Source organism: Cnephaeus nilssonii (genome assembly GCF_951640355.1).
Source record: "Cnephaeus nilssonii genome assembly, chromosome: 12".
Lineage (NCBI taxonomy): Eukaryota > Metazoa > Chordata > Mammalia > Chiroptera > Vespertilionidae > Cnephaeus > Cnephaeus nilssonii.
This window is the reverse complement of record NC_137083.1, coordinates 71582545-71595759: the sequence shown is the minus strand read 5'-3', so window position 1 is coordinate 71595759 and position 13215 is coordinate 71582545. Positions and strand designations below refer to the sequence as shown.

Genomic DNA, 13215 nt, shown 5'->3' with positions numbered 1-13215 from the left:
TGAACATGCTAACTCAAAAGCATGAATTAGAGAGTCAGTCACAGGATTTGACCTTTGGAAGTTCTAAGGACTTTGACTTTACTCTGTTAGCAGAGTTGTCAGTTTTCCTGGAAGTAAGGAAAAACTAAGGAGCAATCTTTTCACTCTGAGGTTTTACCTCAAAGGCCTGGCAAATGGGCCTCTGTATTTCTTCCTGCTGATCAGCTGAAAGATCGTGTTTCTTTTTTTTTCTTCTTTTAATTTTAGTGTTCTATATCTTCCTTTTCAGGACGAGACACCAATGTCTTGGTCTACATCAAAAGAAGGCTAGCAATGTGTGCCAGAAGACTCGGGAGGACCAGGGAAGCAGTGAAAATGATGAGAGATGTGAGTTTGAATTTGTGGTTGGGAACGTAGCAATGAACCTGACTTAGAGAGAGAAGGAGGAGCCCACTGAGTGGCTGTAGCAGAGAATACCAGTCATGGTGTGGTGGTCCCATGGGCATTAGAGCCAGACTGTCTGGAGTCCAGCTGCAGCTCCCCATGTACTAAATGAGTGATCTTGGGCAAGTTACTCAACTTCTTTATGCCTTGTTTCCTCATCTGTAAAAAGAGAATAACAATAACAATCCAATAATCTACATATATGAAAGGCTAAGTGACTGGCTGACCGGCCGGTAGGTATGACACGCACTGACCACCAGGGGGCAGACGCTCAACAAAGGAGCTGCCGAGTGACAGCAACTTTGCAGAGTGTCCTCTTGCACTCTGGGACCCCTTGGGGGATGTCAGGCTGTCGGTTTCGGCCCGATCCCTGTAGGCCAGGACGAGGGACCCCACCTGCTGGAGGAACCCCACTCCACAGACGCCCTTTGACCTCCAGGTGCAGCCAGCGGGGAGGGACCGCTGGAGGTTGGCTCCAGGGCGTGTCAGGCCCCATCTCGCCCTGGCCAGCCACCTTCTAATTAATTTCCTTTCAATGTGCATGAATCTGCACCAGGCCACTAGTAACATAATAAACTACTAATAATAATTACTACAACTTGGAAGTGTTGCAAAGATTAAATGAGATAATACATGCAAAAATTTTTAATAGAGTGACTGGCATATTAAAGAAATCTCAAAGATGTCCTTATTAAACTTTTGAGACTATAGCTGGAAGCCAAGAATGAGATCAGCCATTTTAGTGAACTGACTTTTTTTTTTATGTGTAGTTGTTAGGAAGGTTTGAATAAACTATGGATCAATTTGTTATCCTCAAATTTAATAATATTATGATCTGATTGTATTGTAGTCATTTCAAGCATTTTCCTAGATTCTTGAGGCAGGATACTTTATTGGTAGAGTTACAAAATGAAAGAGAACAAGGGAGGCTGTTATTATGTAATTTAAAATCAAAGCAGTGCTTTTAAGAGAAACCAGTTGATAAACTTTTACTTCTACATTTAAAAAAATAAACACTTTAAATAAAGAAACTAACACTAGTGTGAATTGTATTTATAAACCATTTCCTTTTTAAATACAGTTTCAGAAAACCTTGTCAACAGTTCCTTCTTCTGCTGTCTTCTGGGTTAGGAGACTAGGTAACTGTTCATTATAAAAATGAAAGAACCAAGGGGCCAGGAAGAAGTGGTATCTTCTCCAATCTCTGCTTTGGGGTTTGAGAATCGACTGTGCAGACCTAGTGAGTCTTTTCTCAACTTGTCTCTGGAAAGGCAGTGATTTCTGTGAGTCCCCAGTCTCTGTGGAGGCGAGGCCTGCACTCCATGCCCAAGCCTGGTGATTTCTGCGGGTCATAGCATCTAAGTGAGGTGCGGGTGTGGATTCCAGCTCCTCCTTCAATAGCATTATCGTCCCCAGACCTGAGGATAGGAACAAGAGGAGAGAGATTCTGAAGTGATTTTATTTGACTGAAGGTGATAGATGCACTGCTAAGGGGATCTCTCAGGATTTAATTCTTTCCGTTGACAGAAACATTTAAATAATGTTTGGTATAATGTATAAGTGCTAATGTTAAGAAAAGGAGATTTCTGCATAGATATGAACTTGCCCTCAAGCTTTTTAACTTGCAGAAGTTTCATCCCTTGATATAGCAGAGAAACGCGACCAGTTTCGTCAGCTCTGAAAGAGCTGAGAATTTTATGAAGGACGGGGTCTTTCTCTATCTTAACCTGGCACAGCTGCATCCAGCCTTGAACAGGTGTTTTATATTGATTGTTTTTTCTTAACCCTTAATTAGCCTAGTAGAGGCATGCATGGAAGAACAGATTTTGTTGATTTTCTGTATTAAATGTTCAAGCAACTTATAGGAAAAACAAACTTGGGTGATTTTAATTCCAGTTGTTTTCCATCAGTCTTATTTGGATTATCATCATTTTTAGTATATGCATATAAAATGTCACATGATTAAAAAAATACATCTTTACTATGGTTTAATTTTTATGTAATATTATTTTATACTTACAATTCCATTTACTGACCTAATTCAATATAGATCTTAGGGGAAAGTCTTCGTGCAGTGGAATAAATGTTGGGCAGGAGTCTGAAAACCTGGATGTGAATCTTAGCTTTGTTCTTCACTAGCTTTGTGATTCAGGGCAACTTCCCTTTTCTGGGCTTTTCATTTGTCTTAAGTTAATTGGGCATACTGATTCTCACCTACAAGGGTAATCAAGAGAGCAAATCGTAAACATGCTTACAGTTTTTTCCCTATATTTTCTCCATTATATATGTATGCCTTAATTTGCTTGCTCATTCCACTGATGGGCATTTTGGGATACTTCTGATTTCTTTTTCTTGAGTGAATCAGTCAGACAAGCAATCTCTTTTTTTCCCTACATATATATGCACACATATTTATGTATGTGTGTATCTGTATGTATATGTGTTTGCTTCTTGGGTTACTTTTCTAAAACAGTGTCATATTATTAGAATACCAATGCATGTTGCTTTCTGGCTGGGTTTATGGAGCATCCAGTTGATGTGGCCCTGCTGTTGTAACAGTCCTGTGAAAGACACTGTCAGACACGCTGGAGATGTGTTTTGAAGGGAAATATTCCAAGTGCTCTTCTCTTCAGAAACTCCTGGCACCCAAACGGAGGAAGGGAGTTTGAGGGTCCCTCTCTCTGCTAAAGCTGCAGCTGGTCCCAGCCTTGCAGGAGACAGTTGTTGGCTGGGCCTGACTCCTCTCATGTCACGGGTCATACATAAACAGGGACAACACTGAGGGGTTGGTTCCCTCCTTTAACAACACACACAAAACATCTTGCTGAGAAGCTTCCGCTGTTAAAACAGCACACTGGACTCCAGGCAGCATGCTGATAAAACCTTTAAGCAGGAGGATCTAATTTTTCTTTAACACACTGCCATCCTCTCCCCATATGCATTGGTTGAAACTTTCCTAGAGCAGATTTTAAAGTGGAAATAGAAATGCTAGAGTCAGAATGCCTTCCATATAGAGAATAGACTCTAAAAAAGTTTCTCTGGAATCCCCTTAATGAAGGGAAAACAATTGATGAGAAATCCTGAAAGAGAATGGAAGGAAATTCCTGGAAGTACAGTGGTAGATGATTATGGGTCTAATAAAATATGATACTTAAGTGAAATATTGATGAGGTAAGAACACATAGGTTCCTTTGTGTTCAAGATTCATGGCTTCTCATTTTTTAAAGCAACACACGAATTATTTTTAATTCCCAGGATGTTTTTCCAAAAAAACTCACTTAAATTAGCTTCCTTTTGCAATCAAGAGAATGGAAGCCCCTTACTGAAGGAACGTTTTGGCAGTGGGTACGGCTTTTGAACTTCATGTAAGGTGTTATTATTCCAAATGAAAAGGTTGCATTTTCTGTTTTCTCAAATTTAAGGAACAATCTTTTTGCTTGTTCTCGTTTTTGGTAATTGTGCCTCTTTAATAGTTGGTACATGACACAATTTCTGTTTTCTTTTTAACTTTTACCATTTAGATAGCCTCAAGCTTTTCGTCTATTTTTCCCCCCTGACCTATCTGAGCAGATTTGGAATAGAATTCATAAGACTGACTGGTTTGGACCCTTAGCCATACTCACTCAGAACTGGCATAGATAACTAGTGTGGATGGAGTTGTTTGCCTGTATGAAAGAACCAAAAGCTCCTCAGGTCTAGCGTAAGATTTCTGAGTCTTGGCATAATTGGCATTTTGGGTTGTTGTGGAGGGAAACACTTCGCATTGTAGGATGGTTAACAGTAGTCCCTGGCATCTACTCACTAGATGCCAGTAGCAACCTGCCCCATTGTTGCTACCGAATGTGACAACCAAAAATATTTCCAGACATTGTTAAATGTCCCATTGGGGGCAAAATTGTTCCCCATTAAGAACCACTGGTTTAGAAAAACCTGAAGTGATAAATCTGTTCAAGGCAGACATTGGTTTTCTTCCCTTGTTAGTAGACTGAGCTCCCCCTACTACGGAACAAACCTCTAAAGCAGCGATCACCAACCGGTGGTCTGCGGACCACTGGTGGTCCGTGAGGTTCAAAAGGTTGGCGACCGCTGTTCTAAAGCATCTCTAGACTTGATCAGTTTCTACTAGAACACTGGGATGGTTTGGGGACCTGTTTTGTCTCAGATGGGATTTCTTGAAGAGGAATCCGAAGTATGGAGAGTAAATGAACTAGGAGGTTGTGGTGTGGTTCTGTTTGGAGGGATGGGAGAGAGGAGGATGTGAAAGCTGATGCTTCTTGTGCCTGCTTCCAGATCATTGTCTGCATCTTCTTTGAAAGTTGAAGATAGACTCTCAGACTTTATCACCTGTCTTCCCACCTCTTTGTAGTTTTCTGCAGACCTGAGTCATTCCATCTCATTATTATTTCACTGTCTCTTTCAATATTCTGTCCTCCTGTTTGACACAGATCATCACAACCTTCTAGAAACAAGATTTTTAGGAAACCATGTTCTCTTCATTCTAAAATCTCACAGTCTTCCTGGCTAGATTCTCTTCATTGTCCTGACTTCCAAAATTTGAAGTACCCCTGGCCAGTCTTGAGCCTTCTTTTCAATCTCTGTCTACAACTTTGGAGAACTACATTTGGACTCAGAGTTTTAAATACCATCTAAATGCTAACAAATATTTCTGTAGTGTTTACTGTGTTCTAGGTATTGTTTTCAGTGCTTTACAAATATAAACTCATTTAATTCTCATAACAAGCCTCGACATAGGTCTTGTTGAAGGTAACATAGCTAGTGAGTATTTCTGAGAGTATGGTGTACCAGTCACCTATCTCTGAAGTATCATAGGGTTGATATAGTAATAAAATGGAATAATCTATGCAAAGCCCTTGGCATAGGACTTCATGAATAGTAAATACTCAGTGTTGCTTTTCTTACCATTGTTGTCTAGGATATATTGTTAAGTGAAAAGGAAGGTGTACATATTAGATATAGTTTTAATACATTTTTTCAATTAAAAATAGATGCTGCCCTGGCTGGCTAGCTCAGTTGGTTGGAGCATTGCCCCATACACCAAAAGGTTGGGGGTTTGACTTTCTGTCAGGGCACATACCTAGGTTGCAGGTTCAGTTCCCGGTTAGAGCGCATATAGGAGGCAACCGATCAATGTTTTTCACATTGGCATTTTTCTTTCTCTCTCTCTCTCTCTCTCTCTCTCTCTCTCTCTCTCTCTCTCTCTCTCCCTCCCTCCCTCCCTCCCTCTCTATTTCTCTCCCTTCCTCTCTCTCTAAAAATCAATAACATACTTTGGTAAGGATTAAAAAAAAAGATGCTAATATTGCCAGTAGTTCTCAAACATTTTGGTCTTAGAACCCATTTAAAATTACTAAGGACCCCAAAACTTTTGTACATGTGGGTTTATCTATTGGTACTTATAATTTTATCTAGACACTAGTGGCCTGATGCACAAAATTTGTGCACAGGGGGCGGGCGCAGGGGTTATCCCTCAGCCCAGCCTGCACCCTCTCCAATCTGGGACCCCTTGGGGGATGCCCGACTGCCAGTTTAGGGCCTAAACCGGCAGTCGGACATCCTTCTCGCAATCTGGGACCGCTGGCTCCTAACCACTTATCTGCCTGCCAGCCTGCTCGCCCTCAACTGCCCCCCTGCGAACCTTCTCACCCCAATTGCCCCCCTTGCTGGCCTGATCGCCCCCAACTGCTCCTCCCCCCACTGGCCTGATCGCCCCTAACTGCCCCCCCCCTGCCAGCCTGCTCACCTCCAACTCCTCCCCTTCCCCCCCCCCCCCGCCAGCCTGATCACCCCCAACTGCCCTCCCCTCCTGGCCTGATTGCCCCTAACCGCTCCGCCTCTGCCTCGGCCGCCACCATGGCTTTTGTCCGGAAGGTCTCCCGGTCTAATTAGCATATTACCCTTTTATTAGTATAGATATTTACATTTATCAACTAAAACAAGTTTAAAAATATTTATTCACTTCAAAATAACAATTATAAATACATGTTAACACAAATAACATTTTAATGAAAAGTGACTGTGTTTCAAACAGAAAAGTTTATGAGAAGAGTGACATTGTTTTCCCACTTTCGTAAATTTTTAGTGTCCAGCTGAATAGGAGACAGCTGGAGTCTCATATTCGCTCTACATTTAGTCTTCTGAGGTATCAGCCAGCATGTGGCCTGTGTACTCATGACCGGATGAGAGTGAAAAAGTCAAAAAACATATTATGCAAATATTTTTGACTTAAGGATCCCCTGAAAAGGTGTCAGGAACCGCTTGACTATACTTTGAGAGCCACTGTATAAACATAAGAAAAAATTGAAATAGAGAGAAAATTGTTAGCAGTAAGATTATAGCTATTGATCGATCTGTTTTATGAATGTATGTAATATTAAAATATTAAATTGAGCATGTTATTCTTATTTTCTCATGATGACAAAAATAAAACTTAAAAACAATATCTGAAACCACTTTCAAAAAAGAAAAATGGTGGATGTAAAAAAGGTAAAAATGGGGTAGACACAAGGAAATGCAGATATTAAAGAAAAAATCCACCCACCTAAATTTAGCTTAAAGCCAACCTGTGATTTGTGTATGACCAGGTGTATTCATTTCCTAGGGCTGTGGTAGGAAGGTATCACGAACTGGGTGACTTATATAACAGAAATTCGTTCTCTCACCATTCTGGGGACCAGTAGTCCAGAGCCCAGGGTGAGCTGGGCCACACAGCCTTCCTCTGAAGGCTCTAGGAAAGCATCTTCTCTTGCCAGCAGTCCTTGGCACTCCTTGACTTGTAGGTGCATTACTTCACATGGCGGCCCTCCCCCCTCCGCCCCGTCTCCACCCCCCCCCGCCCCCCCGTGTACCTGTATCTCGGTGTCCAGATTTTCATCTTTCCATAAGGACACCACTCATATTGGATTTAGAATTGGACTTATGATCTCATCTTAACTTGATTATGGCCACAAAGACCCTATTTCCAAATAAGGTCACATTCACAGGCACCAAGGGTTAGGATGTTAATATATCTTTTTAGAGGACACAATTCAACCCACAGCATCAGATCCTATATAAAAATATAGATACTCTGTATAAACTCCCTTTTTCTAAAACTTTATTACATGTATCAACTAAAGGCATGTTCTATATGCCTTTGACGGTGTCAAACCCATGCTCAGCCTCACTGGTAAAGATGATAAATCTATATGCCATAGCTCTGATTCACCAATTCAATTTTTTTTTATACTGTTATGGTATTTGTTTTTCTTCAGGATGACTCTCCAACCAACTGAGCCACTTGGCTAAGGCAGCATCTATTATTATTATTATTAAATATATTTTTATTGATTTCAGAGATGAAGGAAGAGAGAGATAGAAACATCAATGATGAGAGAGATTCATTTTGATCAGCTGCCTCCTGCATGCCCCACACTGGGGATTGAGCCTATAACCCAGACATGTGCCCTGACTGGGAATTGAACTGTGACCTCCAGGTTCAGAGGTCAACTCTCAACCACCGAGCCACACAGGCCAGGTTATTTTTAATTGAAAAATGTAAAAATCTAATCATCCTTCTTGTCTTGTGTTCTCAGTTATGGCTCTTTGTAAAAATGGAGAAAACTACAATGACCTCATCCTTGGGCTTGGATCCTTCCTGCATCCTCAGCATTTTCTCTAGTTCAGTTTTTGTCATCAGTAAGTTACATGGGTATTAATTACCAAGTGCCAGACATTTATTAAGAAGTTTACATAGACCATTTCATTTAATTTACACACACCATGGATATCCTACTAAATTACAGAAATAATTTATATTCATTGTAACAAGTCAAAAAAGAAGTTATGATATATATCCCCTCCACTCCTACCATGCTCTCATTGAAGTAACCAACACTCGTCATTCAATATATATTTTTCTACCCCCTTTTCTTTCTTCCTACAAATACATACCTAATCATGTAAGGATTTTGAGCAGAGTTGATTTGTATCTTACCCACGTTTCCATACGAGAACTAAGCTTTCATGGGGATACTTAATACTCGAGCATCTTCTGTGGGGCTCCCTCACTAAAGAAAACATGTAAGTTTTGAGATAACATAGTACCATTTCTCCTGACCTCTTTTTTCACAGTTATTCCTATATTCAGTGTTTATCTCAAATCACTTACTCATGTGATCCCTTCATTAAGGAGAGATTAGGGCTAAATGAATAGAGAGAGACAGGTTTTTTGAGCTGAATTTTTAAAGCATACAAAAGGATAATTGAAGTTCACTAGATTTAGAGCTTCTTGAATGCTGGTATGATATTTGTTTTTTTGCACAGTACCTTGTACATAGACACAGTAAAAAAATATTTGAATTGGTGAATCAAAATTATGGCATACAAATTCCCAGTTAGAGCTTTGTACCTGTGACCTTTGATTCCCAGCTTCTTGTTGAGTATGACACTTCTTTGTTACTGGTTTAATTATACTAATTTTCTACCTTCATTATAAATGGTAACATTTATTTTTAAAATAATGTAAATTAAAAGGACCCCAATTACCTCCAATTTTCCATTATCCCAGCAGTGCTACAGTGAACACCCTTATAGACATGTGAGAGGCTTTCTCTACGGTGTATGCCTGGGAGTAAGATTGCTGGGTATTAGAGCATGTGCATGTTTGATTGCAGTATGTCTGGAGAGGACACTCTCCAGAATGGCTGCTTATGATTGTGTAAATTTTCGTCACTGATACATGACTATTCCCATGTTTCTCTGTATTAGGCTGTTTTGAGACTGTCCTTGTTGCATATAGCTTTTCATAATGTTATTCCATAATTTAAAAATACTTTTATTTTTTTCCTCCCTTTCATTTTATATTCTGTTTATTTGCCTTTTTGTTTATTTTTCTCTGATTAATCTTGCCAGAGGAATGTCTATTTTATTAATCTTTTCAAAAGAGCTAGGATTTGATTTAGTTTATTTTCTCAACTTTTCCCCAGCGTTTTCTGCCCATATAGTACAATTTTGTTTCTTCTCCTTCTCCTCTATTATGTTTTTTTTTATTACCAATTTCTTAAGTTGAACAGTTAGCTCCATTTGATTCTTAGTATTTCTTCACTGCCTTGTATTTTCATCTTGCCCTATATATTATATTTTTGCCCCTTGTCAATAATTTTTACATCATGCTTAGAGAACAAAGATCATGTATTTATATAGAGAGAATTTGTGGAAGCTTCCTTTGAGGCCTAGTACATAGTTAGTTTTCATAAAAGTTATATCTGTGCTCGAAAGTAATATGGTCCCTGTTGGTTATCAAAGTTTATATTATTTGCTAGTTTGAGCTTATTAACCATGTTGTTCAAATCTTCTGTATCTTAGCTTATTTTGTCTGCTTGCTCTTTCAGTGTTTGAGAGGGATATGATAGAATATTCACTTCCAATGGTTTATTTATCTGATTTTTTCCATGTTCCATTAATTATTGCTTCATATATTTTGAGGGTATATTGTCAGAAGCATTTATGCTGATGATTATTCTGATGATATATAATACCCTTTGTCCCCATTTTTCTGCCTGGATTTTCTTTTTAACCTGTATTAATAAGATGGGCTACTCTAGCTTATTTGGATTGATATTTGCCTGGTATATTAATTTTCAGATTTTATGACCAAACTTTCTATAATTTATTTATTTATAAATAATATTTACTTATTAAATTGATTGGGGTACCATTGGTCAACATGAACATATAGGTTTCAGGTATGGGTTTCTATGTTACAAGATCTGTATATTGCACCATGTGCCCACCACCCAAAGTCAAATCTCCTGTCTCCTTATTTTAGGATCCACTCTCCCTCCTATCCACTTCCCTCTGGCAACACCACACTGCTGTTTGTGTTCATGAGTGTTAGTTTTATATCCCACATATAAGTGAAATCATATGGTTTTTAGCTTTTTCTGACTGACGTATTTCACATAGCATAATGTTCTCAAGGCCCATCCATGTTGTTGCAAATAGTGCTCTTTTATCCTTTCTTATGGCTGAGTAGTATTCCATTGTGTATATGGACCACATCTTCTTTATCTAGTCCTCTATTGCAGGACACTTAGGTTGTTTCCATGTCTTGACCACTGTGAATAATGCTGCAATGAACAAAGAGGTGCATATATCTTTGCGAAAACATGATTTTGAGTTCTTCAGGTATATACCCAGGAGAGGAATTGTTGGGTTATATGGTAGTTCTATTCTTAATTTTCAGGAATTTCCAGGCTGCTTTCCATAGTGGTTGTAGCAGCCTATATTCCCACCAGCAGTGAATGAGGGTTCCCTTTTTTTCACAACCTCTCCAACACTTGTTATTGCTTGTCTTGTTGATAATGGCCATTCTAATAGGTATAAGGTGGTATCTCATTATAGTTTTGATTTGCATTTCCCTAATTGTCAGTGAGGTTGAACATCTTTTCATATACCTATATGTCTTCTTGGGAGAGGTGTATTTTCAGGTCCTCTGCCCACTTTTTTTAAAAAAAATTTTTTTTATTGATTTCAGAGAGGAAGGGTGAGGGAGAGAGAGAGAGAAACATCAATGATGAGAAAGAATCATTAATCAGCTGCCTCCTGCACTCCCCCAACTAGAGATTGAGCGTGCAACCTGGGCATGTGCCCTTGACTGGAATAAAAGTTGGGACCCTTCAGTCTGCAGGCCGACGCTCTGTCTACTGAGCCAAACCGGCTAGGGCCTCTGCCCACTTTTTGATTGGATTATTTGTTTGGTGTTGAGTTTTATGAGTTCTTTATATATTTTGGAAATTAAACCTTTGTCAGAGCTACTGTTTGCAAATATCACCTCCCATCTGGTTGGTTGCCTCTTTGCTTTGTTGACAGTTTCTTTTGCTGTGCAGAAGCTTCTTAGTTTGATATAGTCCCATTCATTTATTTTTGCCTTTACTTCCCTTGCCTTTGGAGTCAAGTTCACAAAATGTTCTCTACTATCAAGATCCATAAGTTTGGTACCTATATTTTCTTCTATGTAACTTACTGTTTTGGATCTTACATTTAGGTCTTTGATCCATTTTGAATTAATTTTTGTACTTGGGGACAAACTGTAATCCAGATTCATTTGTTTGCATGTGGCTTCCCAGTTTTCCCAGCACCATTTATTGAAGAGACTATCTTTACTTCATTGTGTGTTTCTGGCTCCTTTGTCGAAATTATCTGTCCATATACATGTGGTCTTATAGCTGGGCTCTCTATTCTGTTCCATTGATCTGTGTGTCTGTTTCTCTGCCAATACCATGCTGTTTTGATTATTGTAGCTCTGCAGTATAATTTTAACTCAGGTAGTGTGATACCTCCAGCTTCATTCTTTTTTCTCAGGATTGCTTTGGGGTCCTTTGTGGTTCCATACAAATATGATGATTTCTCATTCTTTTTTCTTAAAAAAAAAATGACATTGGGATTTTGATGGGGGATTGTATTAAATCTGTATAATGTTTTTGGTAATATGGCCATTTTAACTATGTTGGTTCTTCCAAACCATGAACATGGGTAGTTTCCCATTTTGTTTTGTCTTTTTTAATCTCTTTTAATAATGCTTTGTAATTTTCAGTATATAGGTCTTTCACATTCTTTGTTAAATTTATTCCTAGGTATTTTATTCTTTTGGTTGCAATTGCATTTCTTTCTCTAAAGTTTTGTTGTTAGTATACTGGAAGACAATGGATTTTTGCACATAGATTTTGTATCCTGAAACTTGACTGTATTTGTTTAATGTTTCTAAAAGTTTTTTTATAGAATCTTTAGGGTTTTCTTTATATAGAATCATGTATTTGGCAAAAAGTGACAGTTTGACTTCTTCTTTCCCTGTTTGGATGCCTTTTATTTCTTCTTCTTGTCTTACTGCTCTGGCTAGGTCAGACTTCCAGCACTGTATTGAGTAAGAGTGGTGAGAGTGAATAGCCTTCTCTTGTTCCTGATATTAGAGGAGAGTCTTTCTATTTTTCAGCATTGAGTATGATATTAGCTGAGGGTTTATCATATATGGCCTTTATTATGTTGAGGTACTTTCCTCCTATTCCTGTTTTATTGAGTGTTGTAATCATAAATGGATGTTGTATCTTATCAAATGCTTTTTCTGCATCTACTGATAAGATCATATGATTTTTATCCTTTGTTAATGTGGTGAATTATGTAATTGATTTGTGTATATTGAACCATCCTTGTGCCCCTGGAATGAACCCCACTTGATCATGATGTATTATTTTTTTGGATGTACTGTTGTATTCGATTTGCTAGTATTTTGTTTAGGATTTTTGCATCTGTATTCATTAGAGATATTGGTCTGTAGTTTCTTTATTGTGTTATCTTTACCAGGTTTTGGTATCAGAGTTACATTGGCCTCATAGAATGTGTTAGGAAGTATTGCCTCTTCTTCAAATTTTTTTGAAAAGTTTGACAAGGATAGGTTTTAAATCTTCTTTGAACACCTGGTAGAATGCACTGGTAAAGCCATCTGGTCTTGGACTTTTGTTTTTGGGGAGTTTTTTTATGGTTGTTTCAATTTCTTCACTGCTTATCAGTCTATTTAGATCTTCCAATTCTTCATGATTTAGTCTAGGAAGATTATATTTCTAGGAACTTATCCATTTCTTCTAGGTTATTGAATATTCTAGTATGACCCTTTGTATATCTGTGATATCTGTGGTGACTTCTCTCACATTTTTTATTTTGTTTATAGGATAGTTTCCCTTTTTTCCTTAGTGAGTCAAGCCAGGAGTTTGTCAATTTTATTAATCTTTTCAAAGAACC

At 38.5% G+C, this 13215-nt stretch overlaps 1 protein-coding gene across 7 annotated transcripts in view; it reads left to right on the top strand.

Annotated features, from left to right (window-relative positions):
• ST7 (suppression of tumorigenicity 7) overlaps nucleotides 1-13215 on the top strand; it is a 307385-nt gene that overhangs the window by 214132 nt on the left and 80038 nt on the right. For all 7 annotated transcript variants that reach the window (XM_079786006.1, XM_079786004.1, XM_079786003.1 and 4 more), the window contains one exon: nucleotides 269-366. In XM_079786006.1, the coding sequence (XP_079642132.1) occupies nucleotides 269-366 (98 nt within the window). The remainder of the gene's footprint in view (nucleotides 1-268; nucleotides 367-13215) is intronic.